Genomic DNA, 15605 nt, shown 5'->3' with positions numbered 1-15605 from the left:
ATGGTCCCCTGTCCCTGGATCTCCGCATCTCTCAAGGATGGACACCCTCTGTGTAGGGGTTCTGGATTTCTAAGTGACCATGTTGGGGAGAAGTCAGGGTAGGGGCAGGCTTGCCTGGTCTGCCTGTAATTTAGGTTTGTGTGTGAAAGATTTGAGTTGGCAGAGGAGCAGCGCCCGAAGGCTCTCCTGGGTGGGGTAGGGTGGGAGGCAACATCTCTATGCAGGTCAGGTATGTGGCTGCCAGAGGGGACCGGGCCAGGGGCCACAGGAGGGAGAAACCAAGGCCAGCTGGGCCTTCTGCGCCCTGTCCCCACAGTCCTAGGGCTAGCAGCTCTTAGATGGGGGTGGTAGATGGGCTGGGCTCTGCAGCACCAGGGCTCCCGGGTTGCCGGGGGCATACAGTCCACTATTTCTGGCAGCCCAAGGGCATGTCTGGGGGGTGCCCAAGAGGAGTAGTAATACATCCCAGCATCGCCTTGCCCAACACAGCCCCCACTCTGACATTCACCCCAGCAGCTGAGCCTTACATCCTGGTGGAGGCAGGTACCTTGGGAGACTGTAGTGTGTCGTGGCCACTCTTGGAAGCTGATGCCACAAACCTACTTGTGGCATCTCACCGGGGTCATTGATTTACTGGGGATTTCCCAACCTCCTTGTTAGGAGAGAACACCAGTGGTCTGTCTCCAGGACCCCTTGGCATTTGGCATTCTGAGCTAGAGAGAGTGGGGGTGCAACCTTGGCCGATGTGGAGGAGGCCTGGGGGCACACAGCAGGCTGCCCCCTCCGCCATCACCACTCCCCTATGTGCACTACATCCCTCAGTTCACCCAAGTGAGACATTTGCAAAAATAATAAAAATAATTTTTTAAAGAGGAAAGCGAGAGGTGTTTTTATCATTGTGGGAAATGACTTACATGTCACTATTGTGGTCTGCGTTCTCTTTGGATATTTTCTGTATGTAACTATATAGTTTCAAAAAAATTCCAAACCATGTTTTGTCTGTGTTTCCTTATGTGAAAAGCCAGCCTCATGGATGCATTTCCCTGGGTGAAGCCAGCATCCTGGGCAGGACTCAGCTGCTGCCCCTACCGGCCCCCACTCCTTGGACCCTGCTCGGTACTGCCCCACATACACATCTTGTCTGACCAGTGGGAAAGCTGAGGCATAGAGAAGTTGGGTCCTCTCTGGGCTGTCTTGTGAATGCTGACATTGGAAGGGGAGCCCCAACACAGTCTCTGCCCTTGGCCTATTGAGCTGAGCCAGTCTCTACCCCCATTGGCCTCGCTCTCTCACCCCTACCACATCTCCACTTACCCCTCACTGTGCTCCTTACACTCCAGCAGCCTGCCCTCCAAGCAGCTCTTTTGGTTTCAGGGCCTCCCTGTTGTGCTCCCCACCCACCAGACCCAACTAGGGACCTGCAGAGCCCTTCACCCTTCCAAGAGAAGAGGGTTCCCTGGATCCAACTTCCCATCTCCTGCAGTTCCTCAGACTTGCCCTTGCCCCCACTCCTTGCAGCCTCATCACCGGTCCTGGGCAGTCTTCCCTAGACCCACAGACCCATCTACCCCCTCTCTCACTTCCTCCACTGTGGGCCTCATGGTTCATCCACTGGCTGAGAGTTCTACCCTATTGGGTCTGTTTTGACTTCCACAGAAAATAAATGCAGCTACCTCACACTCTTTCCGGGCCTCCCCTGGGGTCTTTGGACACCAGTCTCATCACCCTGCATCCGGGGCTGAATGTGCTGTGTAGTGGGGACTGAAACCTCTAAGGCATGGCAGGTGTTGGTTCCTCAAAGCAGTGGATACAGGACAGGCATTTAGAGGTCTGAGGCCTGGGTGCACCAAGCCCTCAAGAGTTCGTTGTGTGCGCACTGAGGAAGAAGTACTTTGTTCACTTTGGAAGACACATCCATCCCCCCTTTTCCCCCAAAACACGGGGGGTTGTGTCCTTGAACGCGACGGCTCTGGGGCTGCATTCGCGGCTGTTCCGCGGGCTCTGTGAAAAGGGGCGTATTTGATTACATGCACATATCCAAGTACTCAAGGGTATTAGATCATAGATCCCTTCATTTCCTTTTATATGAAGGCGGTGTGTCTCCCAAGTAAAGTCGCTCACGCAGACAGGCTTTGCGCGTGTGTGAGTGGTTAGCGGCAGCACGAGCGCAGGAGACCGCACCCCAAGGGCGGCTGCGGGGCCGGGACCAGGGGTGAGGATGGGGCTCAGCTTCCACGCGACCCCAAGAGCCTACGGAGGTGCCGATCCTCCCGCCGCCCTCTCACCGTCCTTCCTGACCGGACGTCAGCCGGACTACGGCTCCCACGATGCCTCGGGCGGCTGGACTACATTTCCCGGGATGCCCCCCGCCTGGCGGGGGCGGAGCCGCGGCGGCGGCGGCAGGGAACGCGGGAAGTCCGGATCCCCGCGCGCGGCTGATCGAGGATGAACGTGGAGCGCGAGCTTCGTCGTGAGTCTCCGGGCGGAATGCGGGGCGAGGAGAGGGTCTGGCCCACTCAGGCGAAGGAGCTTAGCGTCCCTGCCTCGTCTCCCTCTCTCTGCAGAGCTGAGCAAGGCCAAGGCCAAGGCCCAGAGAAGCGGGCAGCTGCGGGACGAGGCCGCCCTCTCCCACCAGCTGGGGGAGCTCCTGGCCAGCCATGGTACGTGCCCCGGGCCTGGCCCAGCTTGTGGTCCAGGGCCGGGAGAACTGTAGGGCTGGAGGTCGGAGCCCTGGGGGGCAGGAAGGGATGGGGGACCGGGTGAGCCAGCGGGGACGGGGGGGGGGGGGGGGGGCGGCGGAAGGCGAGGGCCGGGGCCAGGAACCTTGCTGAGCCGGCCGCCCAGGGCCGGCCACGGCCTCGCTCGCCCTCGCAGCCTCTGGCCGACTGCCCAGCCAGGGCTGAAGCCTGCCGCGCCTGCCTGCCCAGGCCGCTACGCAGAGGCCCTGCGAGAGCACCAGCATGAGCTACAGCTCCTGGAGAGCATCGATGACCCTCTGGGCTGTGCCGTGGCCCACCGCAAGATCGGAGAGCGACTGGCTGAGCTGGAGGATTACTCAGCTGCCCTGAAGGTGGGCAGAGCCCACTCCCACCCCCAGCGCCCACTCCCACCCCCAGCACCCATGCTGACCACACCCGGCCCTGCAGAGCCCACACTTCGAGCTGGTCCCTTTCTGAGGAGAGAAGCACAGTTTTCACTGTCTTGGGCTCTGGCTAGAGGGTGACACGCTTGGACGTGGCCTCCTCAGGCAGCCCTGTGTCAGGGAATTGTAGTCTGGTCTTTGGGTAGGCACATCATAGCCTGGGAGTCTGGCCCCACAAACCATTAACGAACATAACACTTGAGCTGTGTTTGTGGGCCAGCTGGGGAGTTGGCACAACTGTCCACAAAGGGCCTGCTCGGGTCCTGGCGAGTGGGGCTGCAGCAGCCCAGCTAACTCCCAGTCGGCGTCTCTTCCATATGATGATGATGGCTCGTTGGAGTGTGGCACCGCTGTCCCCACAGGCAGCCCATGGCACAGAGGATATGGGACTTGCGCAGCCTGGCTTTGTCCTGCTCTGTGGGGATTTGAGGGGCGTAGGGGGTTCTCCTTGGCAGAGGTAGGCGCCTCCTGGAGTTGGGGTACATATGGGATTTGCTTGAGGTGGAAGCTGGCTCACAATGGCCATTCCTTTGCACCCCAGCACCAGCACCGCTACTTGGAGCTGGCCCGTTCCCTGTCTAATCATACTGAGCTGCAGAGGGCCTGGGCCACCATTGGCCGCACTTACCTGGACATCTATGACCACTGTCAGTCACAGGACGCCTTGCTGCAGGCACAGACTGCCTTTGAGAAGAGCTTGGCTATTGTGGACGAGAAGCTGCAGGGTGAGGGCCCTCAGAGGCCAGGCCTTCCCAACCTCTGCCTCCTGACCTGCTAGCAGAGGAGGCCACAGCTCCAGTGTCTGCTGTCTGTATGGTGGGTTCTACCTGCCTGGGCCCACCCTTTGCTAGGCTGAGATCTGTCCTCAAAGCCTCCCATGAGGAGGTGCACGGCCTGTGCTCCCCACAGCCTCACGTCTGGGCGTTGTCTGCTCCTTCCCATGCTCTGTCTACAGCAGGAGCTCGTCACCACAGCAAGAGACAGGAAGAGGGGTGGGGGAGAGGCTGCACAGACCCCGAGTTAGATACCCCAAGTGGGGATGAGGCACTGAGGATTTGTGGGGGCATCTTCTAGGGACGCTGACCAAGCGAGAGCTGAGTGAGATGAGGACCCGACTCTACCTCAACCTGGGCCTCACTTTCGAGAGCCTGCAGCAGATGGCCCCGTGCAATGACTACTTCCGGAAGAGCATCTTCCTTGCCGAGTAAGGCCTCTGCCCCTGGAGGAAGGAGCCTCCTGAGAGAGCACCGCCCGCCCTCCCTGCTCACCTGCCGCACGTCTGTGGCATAGAGCAGGCTTGGCTTAGCATCGGCAGCTGCATGTCAGCGCTTGGGTGCCCCCCAGTCACTCTGAGCCCTGTCGCCTCCCACAGGCAGAACCGCCTCTACGAGGACCTATTCCGTGCCCGCTACAACCTGGGTGCCATCCACTGGCGCCGAGGGCAGCACTCCCAGGCCATGCGCTGCCTGGAGGGGGCCCGTGAGTGCGCACGTGCCCTGAGGAAGGAGCTCATGGAGAGCGACTGCTGCGTGCTCATCTCGCAGGTGCCCACTTACAGCTCTGGGCCTTGCCTGCCGAGGGGCTCGGGCTCCAGGGAGCCTGCAATCTCACCTTTCTTTTCTTCCCCAGATCTTCCAAGACCTGGGGGACTTTTTGGCTGCCAAAAGAGCCCTGAAGAAAGCCTACAGGCTGGGCTTTCAGAAGCCTTTGCAGAAGGCAGCGATCTGCCGGACCCTTAAATATGGTGAGCCTTGGAAGGGGACCCAGGGTGCTGAACTTCCCCCGGAAGGGGTGAGGAGATGGCAGCATCAGTGTGAGGCCTTTTCCCGCTCCCCACCCCCGTCTTGTTGGGAAGAGAGCCCCCCATTTCTCTGAGCCTTCAGCATGGTGTGTCAGAGGGGGACACACTGAGGGACGCATTGAGGGTGCTCAGGAGGCTGGCTGGGCATTTATAGACGAGCCGGGGTCTTTTTGGCAAGGCGGAGACGAAAGTGTTGCCAGAGAGGATGGGAGAGCAGACGGCGCGTGTGGCCCGTGAGGACTGACAAGTGGCAGGAGCTAGTAGCTCCCCTTGTGAGCCAGGTGCTTCTTCAAGGTGTCAGTTACTAGTTTCCTGATCCATGCAGTAAGTCCACGAGGTGTGTTTTGTTACTGCCCCCTTACCTAGGGGCGAGCAGAGGCCTAGAGACAGTGGACGGCCCACCCAGGGCACACGATTCACAGGTGGCGGTCGGGTCGGAGCCCCACGCTGTGTCCCCTCTTCACTAAGGCTCTTCTTGCAGTGCTGGCAGTGGTCCAGCTGCAGCAGCAGCTGCAAGAGTCGGAGGCCAGTGACCCCCAGCGTGCCATGGGCATCTGCGAGCAGCTGGGGGACCTGTTCTCTAAGGCAGGCGACTTCCCCAAGGCGGCCGAGGCCTACCAGAAGCAGGTGTGCGTCCCCTGCTGGGGCGGGAGGAAAGGGGCGGTCGTGACACTCTGGGCTGGTGGGGTGTGAGGCAGCCCTGGCCTCGCTGTCACTGCCTCCACAGCTGTATTTTGCAGAGCTGCTAAGCAGGCCGGGGCCCGAGCTGGCCGTCATCCACGTGTCCCTGGCCGCCACCTTGGGAGACATGAAGGACCACCGCCGGGCCGTGTCCCACTATGAACAGGAGCTGAGGCTGCGTGGTGGCGACGCCCTGGAGGTGAGCAGTAATGGCGTCCGGTCCCACCCAGGGTGCAGAGGGGTTATGCGAGTAGGTCTCCACGGCTCTGCCTCAGGACCGCTACTCTCGAGTGTTTGTGTGGACAGGCATTCCCTTTCTAGGGCTGCTGTCCTCCTGTTTCGTGTGGGCAGCGGAGGGAGCTGGGCCTTGGCCGGGGCCAGTTCCATGGGGCGGGCAGCAGCCACAAAGCTCATCCCTCCTCCTCCTGCTCCAGGAGGCCAAGACCTGGTTAAACATTGCGCTATCCCGAGAGGAGGCCGGCGATGCCTATGAGCTGCTGGCACCATGCTTCCAAAAGGCTCTCAGCTGTGCCCAGCAGGCCCAGCGGCCCCAGCTGCAGGTACAGAAGCCCATCCACACACGTGGAACCCCCCAGTGCAGCTTTCCTGCGACCTGCCTGTCCTCGTTCCCCACCCCCATCTCCCCGTTCAGGGTGTCCAGTGCCCCTGGAGCCCTGAACTGGGCACCCCCTGCCCCTCAGAGGCAGGTCTTACAGCACCTCCACAGCGTGCAGCTAAGGCTGCAGCCCCAGGAGGCCCCTGGCACTGAAGCCAGGCTGCAGGAGCTGAGTGTGCCCAGAGACCAGGAGGAGGACGAGGATAAGGAGGAGGAGGGTGATGGTGACACCCCCGAGGCCAGCGACGTGGAGCTCTCGGAGAGTGGTGAGGCCCGAATGCTGCCTTGGCCCCTATGCCAGCTGCCCGTGGCATTTCCTCCCTGACACCTGCTGGGGCTGGGCCCTGGGTTGGGCCGGGCGAGGGTGGAGTCCTCACTGGGGCTGCTCACCGGCTCGCGACAGGAGGATTCAGCCTTGTGGAGGAAGGGTGGTCTGTGCTGGTAGATGGAAGAGGGGAGTGGGGGCGGGGGGCTCTGGGGCAGTTCCGGAACCTTCCTGGAGGAGTCAGTGATGGGAAGGCTAGTGGGTATCTGCTGGGGAAGGAGGTGCAGGGTCAGACCTGGAGAAGTGGCACCACGAGAGGAGGGCACAGGGCAGACAAGAGGGGAGTGGAGACAGCACGCTGGCTGCCAGGCACAGGAGCTCAGCACTTCCTGAAACCCTTGAGAGCTGGTGCAGGCTTTCGCTCAAGGCTGGCAGGGTCAGCCTTGTGGGAGGTGGGTGTGCAGGATAGGCTGGAGCCATCACCCAGGGGGTGCCAGGCTGGTGGGTGCAAGCCGGTGGCTCGCTTCTGGCTGAGAGGCGGGAGGTGGGAGACCTGTCCCTGGGGCCACAAGGAACAAGTTCAGTTTTGAATTTGAGGGGCTTCCAGAACCTCTTCCAGAACCAGCGGCCAACGGCTGTGGGAAGGTTATGCCATGCTTTAGAAGGGGGTTAGGCTGCGTGTCACCGGTATGTGGGTGTAGGCAGCCAGAGGAGAGTTAGAGGACCAAAGCAGGAACTATAGGTAATACCACTCAGCAAGTGGTCAGGTAAGAGGAGCCCGTGAAGTAGAAGAAGGTTCTAGCAAAGACCAGCAGCAGAGGGAGTAGAGGACAGGAGCAGAGAAGAGGAGTGGGGTCAGCCAAGTGAGTTGGGGGAGGCAGATGCAGACAGGAAGGTCAGGCACGTGCAGGTGGAGGGCACCTGGGCTCACGGGATGAGCTATTTGTAACATGAGCGTGACTTGGCCCAACAAGGGTGCTTCCCAGGAGGGGACAGAAGTCTGGGGTGGGGAGATCCAGAGTGGGGTCTGGGCATGGGGTCAGCACATGATGGACAGGGATCAGGTGGGCAGAAAGGTCGGGTGCATCCCCTGTGGGCCGGGGGTCTGCGAGTGAGGAACAACCACGGACAGGGCTGGGAGTGGAATAGCAGTCCACACTGGACCCCTGTCCTCCAGGCCTGGAAGGTGAGGGGAGCCTGGGGACAGGGGGGCTTGGCTTACGTGGAGTGGGCCGGGCTCTGTTCCAGAGGGTGATGCTGAGGGCTGGTCCCAGCAGCCGGAGGAGGACGAGGAGCTGCGGGCCTGCCTGGGCCGGCAGAGGGTGAACAAGGTGAGGATGGTGTGGGGGTACTGCGTGTGTCCCTCCCACGCTTGCCAGGACCGCCTGGTCCCCTCACACCTCTGCTTCCTGTCCTGGCACAACTGTCCACAGTGGAACCGGCGCAATGACGTTGGGGAGACTCTGCTACACCGAGCTTGCATCGAGGGCCGCCTGGCTCACGTCCAGGACCTTGTAAGGCAGGTGGGTCTGCTGCCTCGTTCTAGCTACTCTGTGGGTCACGGGGACTCTCTCCTGGGGTGCACTGTCTCCCTGAGGGGATAGGGCAGGGCATGGGGGCTACAGGGTGCATCGTGGCTGCTGGGCCTGCACAAGTCCCTGCAGGGGCCTCCCTGAGATGATGCATCTTGTGTGGGGACCATCTCTCTCTGCTAGGACCTAGGCCAGGGCAGAGCCAGGCCTGAGGGTAGACTTACGGGGCCCGTTCTGAGTTCTGAGACCCAGGCCCTGGCTCTCCTGGGAGCTCAGAGCCCCACAGTGAGGCCAGCCTGAGGGATACTCAGGTTAGGCTCCTTCCCATCCTTGGTCTCAGGGCCACCCCCTGAACCCTCGGGACTACTGTGGCTGGACACCCCTGCATGAGGCCTGCAATTACGGGCATCTGGGTGAGTACGGGGCTGGGCTGGTACATGCCAAGGACGGGGGCCAACAAAGGCTGGGAGCTAGCTCACATCTCCTGGCCCACAGACATTGTCCGCTTCCTGCTGGACCACGGGGCTGTGGTAGATGACCCAGGCGGCCAGGGCTGTGAAGGCATCACCCCTCTGCACGATGCCCTCAACTGCGGCCACTTCGAGGTGGCTGAACTGCTCATTGAACGGGGAGCGTCAGTCACACTCCGAACCACGAAGGTGAGTGGGGGTACAGGCCAGGCCGTGGTGGGTGGGGTGCTCCTGCCAGCCCTGCTCAGCCAACCGCCACGCAGGGGCATAGCCCGCTGGAGACACTGCAGCAGTGGGTGAAGCTGTATGGCAAGGATCTGGACAGCGAAACCCGAGAGAAGGCTGTTGCCATGGAGAGGCTGCTCCGGGCGGGCCCCTCAGGCCGAGGCAAGTATAGACCTTCTGCCCCTGGGGACGGCTCTCCCTGACCTGAGAGTGCCCTAGGCCCCGATTCCAAGTGACGTCTTAGCATGGGTGGTTGGGTAGTGACAGACACTGCCTCACACGAGATTCTATCTCCCCACAGCTCCCCACGGCTCCCAGGCTCCCCACGCTCTTCCACGTAACCATCTGTTTGACCCTGAGGTCTCTCCTCCCTCGAGCCCCTGTCCAGGACCCCCAGGGACCTCTCAGGCTCGTGCCAGGGTCTCTCTGGGGCAGACAGTTCCAGCTGTGACCAGGCCTCGGAGGAGCAGGCACAAACTGGCCAGCAGTAGCAGCTCAGAGGGTGAGGACAACCCAGGCCCCCCCAGACCGAACCAGAAGAGGCCCCGGCATTCTGTCCAGCCACAACAGGACAAAGCCTGGACGCCCGGATCCACCAGCAACCGGGAGGCGGCGGCAGCGAGTGCTCCCTGGGTGGGCGTCCGAGGCGTGGGCAGTGCCCAGAGCTGCCACCTGGGGTCCGGCCCACCTTGGGGTCCAGGCGAGGCCACCCCGCAACGGCCAGCGCTCATCCCTGAAGAGGAGTGTCTGGCCTCAGACTGGCTGGAGGACGACTCACCACTGCTCCACGGCCGCCAGGATGGCCATCTGCCCCGCTCCCCGGGCAGTGGTGACAGTACCGGTCGTAGTGCCTCGGGGTCAGGCAACAAGAGCTCCAGCAGGCCCCGGGCGCGGGCCAGGCAGAGCCGGCTGACCCGTCTCAGGAGTTGCGGTACACGGGTCAGGGCAGGTGGAGACGGTAGCTCGGCTGCAGAGCCTCCATGGAGCCCGGATGTCTCCAGGGCCTCGGGGCCCAGTGGGGAGAAGAGCCCTGTGGTGGGCCAGCCCTCGGTGGGTGCACTCCCTGGGTGGGGGCGGTGGGGGCAGTGAGGCTAGACGGCTGTGTTTTCTGACTCAGGCTGTTGTGCCCTGCCCCCACCCAGCAGGGTCCGTCTTTGCCCCCTCCCATCCGGGTGCGAGTGCGAGTTCAGGACAGTCTTTTCCTCATCCCCGTCCCAAACAGGTAAGGCGTCACATGCCCTCCGAGTCCCAGCTTCCCCGGCACCCCTGGGAGGACCCTCACGTTTGCAGATCAGATGGCGCGGGTCACAAGGGCTTACTTTGACTTGCGTCACCCTGCTGTCCAGGGGGCCTCCCATAGCCGACGTGAGGTTGCAGGCCAGGGTAAGAGTGCCCCGCAGGAGCATAGACAGGGCACTGGAGTGGTCAGGTCAGGCCCCGTGGCCCCTAGGAAAAGCTTGGAAGAGCTGCAGAGAGCACGGGCATGTCCTGGGCAGGGGCAGCGGGAGGGGAGGGGAGGGAGCCAGACAGAAGAGCTATAGACCTAGAGATGGCAGGACCCTAGATGCTTTTCCTCAGTGTGTGCAGGGAGCTGGCCAGCTCAGCTTCCGCTTTGTCCCTGCAGCAGGGAGGTCCACTCTGTGGCCTGGCTGGCTGATCAGGCTGCCCAGCGCTACTGCCAGGCCTGTGGGCTGCTGCCGAGGCTCGTCTTGCGAAAGGAGGGAGCCTTGCTGGCCCCACAGGACCCCATCCCTGATGTGCTACAGAGCAACGAGGAGGTGAGTGGTAGGAGCCTGGGCCCTGAGCATAGGAGAGCCCCCAGCGTGGGGGGCCCCCGGGGCTGTTTAGTGACGGTGCTTTGCAGGTATTGGCTGAGGTGACTTCGTGGGACCTCCCGCCGCTGGCTGAGCGCTACCGCAGGGCCTGCCAGAGCCTGCAGCAAGGTAGGAGCCCAGGAGAGCCTGAAGTGGCCTGGGCAGAGGGGCTGGGTGTTCATGGTCCACTTTCCTGTGCCACTCCCAGGTCTGTGGGCCTAATGTCCCAGAGCCCTAGATATCCACCGAGGCACCCTCCCCCCGACATCTGGCCTCGTGCCCAGTGCCCAGTTCCTCCTCTGCCCAGTGCCCACACATGTGGGTGTCCCCCAACACTGGCCCTGTGGGAGGCGGGATGGCATAGAGTCACCAGAGCCACTGAAGGGTAGGTCCAGGGTGGCTCTCCAAGGGAGCTTGCCTCGGGCCCTGAGATGTGGCGGTGACAGAGGTTGGAGCCCTGCCGAGAGGACCTGACAAGTCAGAGAAGGGACATCCCCACCCACCAGCCATGCGTGGGGGCTCAAGTGATGCTGGGCCCACAGGCTTGTGGGATTGGGCTCTGCAGCACCTCTGGGGTGTCCCAGGGCTCATGAGCGAGGAGGGAGATGTTTGGTTTGACCCCCCAGGATTCCCAGGGCAGAACGGCAGGTTCTGGTCCTGGTGACGCTATATTCCCCCCTCCAGAGGAGCACCAGGAGGTGCTCCAGGCCATGGAGTGCCAGGGCTCGGGCCCCTCATTCAGCGCCTGCTCCCTGGCCCTGCGCCAGACCCAGCTCACCCCACTGCTGCGGGCCCTGAAGCTGCACGCGGCTCTCCGGGAGCTGTACCTGGCAGGGAACCGGCTGGGGGATGGATGTGCTGCTGAGCTGCTGGCCGCCCTGGGCACCATGCCTGGCCTGACTCTCCTTGATCTCTCTTCCAATCACCTGGGCCCTGAAGGCCTACGCCAGCTTGCCACAGGCCTCCTGGGGCAGACCACCTTGCAGGTAGAGGCACGGGGAGCAGCAGGCTGGCAACAGGGCGGCATCAGAACGTTTGCATTCAGCCCGTCGTTGGGTGGGAAGGTGCAGTGGCGAGTGCTGACCTCTGCCCAGCTTTGGGATGGCAAGGAGACCAGATTCTCCAGGGGGCCCATGTCTTCCACAGAACTTGGAGGAGCTGGACTTAAGCATGAACCCTCTCGGGGATGGCAGTGGTCAGGCCCTGGCATTCATCCTGCAAGCCTGCCCCTCACTCAGTACCTTGCATCTCCAGGCCTGTGGCTTTGGCCCCAGCTTCTTTCTGAGCCACCAGGCAGCCCTAGGTAGTGCCTTCCAAGGTGAGCTGATGGGCATGTCCACTCCCTGGCCCCAGGGTTCCAGTTGCCATCAGAAGGGCATGTCCAGGGGCACAGAGAGCCTTGAGCAAGAGGGGCCCCGGGCGACCAGGCGTGGTGTCTAGGAGCACATAGGTGAATGTGCTAGGTCTTCCTGGGCTCGGGTCATTCCCCTAGGACATGCCAGGGGCCGCTGTCCCTGTCTCCCTATTCTCACCAGCTCTTAGCGTTCTGTTTGCCTTAGATGATCCCACCACGGACACCGAGGCCGTGGAGAGCGGTGGTCCCAGTACTGAGAGACTGGGAACTCGGAGTCCTCCAGGGGGCCTTTCTGCAGAAGTGGTGGGCTAGGAAGTGGGGCTTGGGGATGTGAGAGCAACAGCAGAGGAGAGGCTGGGATTAGGGCAGCAGGAGGTGCTCTCCAACCCCACCCCATCATTCACAGACACCCTGGCTCAGGGCCTGTCTCAGGTACTCCGTCCTGGCTTGGGTTGGGGGAGGCAGGTAGCCCAGAGATGGTGGGGAGAGGGTGGGCTCAGGAGTCTGGCCCTGTCCCCTCCCTGCCTGGGAAACCCCAGGTGGGAGTTCCCTCAGTTCTGCATGCACAAAGTCTCAGGGATGATAGCTTCCCCAGAGGGATCATGAAGGTGTCAGGCCTAGGACTGCAGCTGGGCTGGGGTGGTGACCGTGTGTGGCTGACAGTGGTTCTGGTCCCCCGTGCAGATGCCAAGCACCTGAAGACACTGTCTCTGTCCTACAACATCCTGGGCACCAGTGCCTTGGCCCAGGCCCTGCAGAGCCTGCCCGCTCACACCCTCCAGCGCCTGGAGCTTAGCTCTGTGGCAGCTAGCAAGAGTGACTCAGACCTCGTGGAGCCTGTGGTCAGATTCCTGACTAAGGTATGTATGCGGCTGGTGGTGGCGGGGGGGGGGGGGGGGGCGGTGCCATGGCAAACCAAGGCTGGGCTGTCCGGGCTACAGTTCCACACCTGAGACCTGGCGGGGGTAGGAGCAGCCTGGGAAGAGGGTTGCAGGTTCAGAAAGAACAGCTGTGGGTGAAGCTTTTGGGAGAGCTGCCTGCCTCGGGCTGTGAATTCCTGGCCAGCAGGAAAGGTGCCTAGGACCCCAGGCAGATCCCAAGTTCTGGCCAGGCTTCCTAGGGCTCTCTCCCCTGACTCTTCCATGTGGGGCTGATCCCTGTGGTTTTCACATGTCGAGTATGACTTAGAAGGGGAGGCGTTTCCTTTTGATTTTCACATTGAAGGGATGCTGCTCCCCTCTGGTGCCTTGGGGGTCAGGCAGTCTTTGGCCCCTTGTTTCTGAGGAAGAAGGAAGGTATCTGACCTGGGTTTGGGTCCTCTACTGGGAGGCAGAGAGGGTAGGTGCCCCACTCAACCCTACTCCTTTTGGGCCTCTGCTGTGTCTAGGAAGGCTGTGCTCTGACTCACTTGAGCCTGTCTGCAAACCACCTGGGCGACAAGGCAGTGAGAGAACTGAGCAGGTAATGCTGTGCCACCCACTCCTGCGCTATTCTGAGGGAGTCTGATCTCAAGTCCCAGTACCCTGGAGCGCTGGGTTGGGCAGGGAAGGGAGGTGAGCTTGGGGACCTACCCAAGGCCCTGGTAGTAACAGCTGGTAGTAACAGCTTCTTCCCCTCACTCCTTCCAGCTTTCAAGCCTGCATCCTTGTGTTTCTTCTTCCTGTACTCCTGAGGCTCCTGACAGCCTTTCCCATTACCCTTTGTTGTAGCAGCCCATACCGGGGCCACTCATGACCCTCCAGCCTCAGCTGGCTCTTGGCGGTGTTGGGCACCCAAGCCAGGGAGGCATATACCCAGGCCTGGTCACTATGGTCCTGGCCCTTGGCAGTGTCCAGCTGGCCCTAGAGAAGTACTTGCACCCGTGCATACTGGGGCAGAGCCTATAGGGCCTGGCCTATGGCTCCCAGGGCTGTGGTTTGTCTGGGGCAGCTTTCTGCAGTACTGGGGGCCTCCCTCCCTAGAGGCTGACCCCTTTATTTCTTCCCTTGTTGTCTTAGATGCCTTCCTCTTTGCCCCTCACTCATTTCACTGGACCTGTCTGCCAACCCTGAGATTGGCCGTGTTGGCCTGGAGGAGCTTCTGTCTGCCCTCCAGGTGCGGCCCCAAGGCCTCAGTTTCCTTGGCCTGTCAGGTGAGCTTGGGGACCTACCCGAAGCCCTGGTGCTACCTCTAAATGGGCTGTCACTGCTACCAGCCAGATGGCAAAGGTGGGCTGGGCTCCTTTAGTTAGATACAATGGGGAACAGTGACCAGTGTGACTGGAAGGGGGTATAAGCCCGGTTCCTAACACAGGGCAGGGAGGACCATGGGGGCTTTGCCTTTGGCCTGTTCAGCCTGAACCTCAGAGACCATGGTGACTGGGGTGGGGGGACGGGGGTGGGTCCCCTTTCACAAGGATTTCCTAATTACCATTGGCAAAAGGACAGAGCTCAAGATCAGGATGGCAAAAACTTGCCACCGAGGGATTTTCCCACTTCCAGGCAGGGCCTGCCCTGACTCAACCTTCCCAGCCTGTGTATTCCCATTTTGGCCACACGCAGGCACAGTACCCTACCAGAGCTGCCTTGACGATGACCCCAGGAGACATTAATTTGGTAAACTGGCCACCCAATAGCCCGACACATCCAGCCAGGGCTTGGGGCAGGAGAGTACCAGGCTTTGCCCTCTAGGAGGATAAGGACTAGGAGTGGGTGTGTACACAGGGAACCCCTGGGTTCCTCCTGCTCCTCACTCCCACCCCACAAGGCCAAGCCGGCTCCTCCAAGAAGGCAGCCCTGAAGGCAAGCTGGTGGGATATCTGCACACAGCTAAGGGGCTGCTTCCCACACACCTGGCATCTGTACCTGTCCTCTCCCCTAGCTCCCTAGGGTCCTGAGCCTGTTGGGCACTCTGGCCTCCCTGGAGATCAGACCTTGACAGCTTAGTGTCTGTCCTCTTAAGACCCATAGGCATTCCTATAGTGTCCATTTTACAGATGGAAAGACCCCAGGCATTGTCATAGAAACTGTCAGAGGCACAGATGTGATTGCAGCATTTTATTTTAGCCAGTCTCCCTCCTGCCTGCCTACTGGCTATGAAAGGAGCCCACGGACCCGGTGGCCTCTCTGGAAGCACACACGCCTTCCTAGGGTGTTAGTGGGCCTCTCCTGGGCATCTGCCCAAGCACCTGGTTGTAGCCCCTGGGGCTCAGGGGAAGTGGCCTCTTCCTGAGGGCCACGTTGGTAGAAAAGAACACAGTCCTGGGAGTTCCATAGGTGTACTGCGAACGCCACTGGCTCCTGCGGGATTCCCCCGTCTACCTCGCTGGGGCCTGCTCCCTGAGACCAGCTCCCCCCTCCCCCCCTGCAGGCTGTGCTGTCCAGGGCCCCCTGGGCCTGGGCCTTTGGGACAGGATCACTACGCAGCTCCAGGAGCTGCAGCTGTGCAGCAGACGCCTCTCCACCGAGGACCGTGACGCCCTGCGCCAGCTGCTGCCCGGCCAGCCTGGAAGTGCGTGCACACTGGACCGAGGGTCCCAGCTCTTCTACCGGCGCCTCTGACAGACGGCGCTGCCCTTGCCCTGCAACCCACCCTCGCCTCAAATAAACGATCGCCGCTGCTGCCTCCACCCCCGCTGCTGCCTGGAAGGCGGGTGGGAGGGGGAAAGCGGGGGTTCACTTTGCCGTAGGGGAGCTGAGAGCCCGCTGGAACTGGGGGCAGCTCTGG

At 61.7% G+C, this 15605-nt stretch overlaps 1 protein-coding gene across 3 annotated transcripts; it reads left to right on the top strand.

The window, feature by feature from the left end:
* Window positions 1-2359: 2359 nt before the first annotated feature.
* Window positions 2360-15503, top strand: TONSL (tonsoku like, DNA repair protein). 3 transcript variants are annotated; one of them, XM_081792128.1, is made up of 26 exons: window positions 2360-2470; window positions 2565-2660; window positions 2928-3070; window positions 3684-3867; window positions 4217-4346; window positions 4515-4686; window positions 4772-4886; window positions 5425-5570; window positions 5671-5823; window positions 6059-6184; window positions 6326-6506; window positions 7754-7836; window positions 7939-8028; window positions 8378-8450; window positions 8533-8696; window positions 8771-8894; window positions 9034-9782; window positions 9878-9954; window positions 10357-10510; window positions 10597-10675; window positions 11231-11532; window positions 11693-11864; window positions 12585-12760; window positions 13288-13361; window positions 13898-14031; window positions 15249-15503. In XM_081792128.1, the coding sequence occupies exons 1-26, from the start codon at window positions 2446-2448 to the stop codon at window positions 15437-15439; spliced, it is 4113 nt and encodes a 1370-aa protein (XP_081648254.1). In that variant the 5' UTR covers window positions 2360-2445; the 3' UTR covers window positions 15440-15503. The 3 variants fall into 3 exon arrangements, with proteins under 3 accessions (XP_081648254.1, XP_081648255.1, XP_081648253.1); XM_081792129.1 differs by having other exon boundaries at window positions 9875-9954; window positions 11801-11864; XM_081792127.1 differs by having other exon boundaries at window positions 9875-9954.
* Window positions 15504-15605: the final 102 nt, after the last annotated feature.

The sequence above is a fragment of the Panthera onca genome, chromosome F2 (genome assembly GCF_046562875.1).
Source record: "Panthera onca isolate mPanOnc1 chromosome F2, mPanOnc1 haplotype 2, whole genome shotgun sequence".
Taxonomy (NCBI): domain Eukaryota; kingdom Metazoa; phylum Chordata; class Mammalia; order Carnivora; family Felidae; genus Panthera; species Panthera onca.
This window is presented reverse-complemented; position numbering and strand designations above follow the sequence as displayed.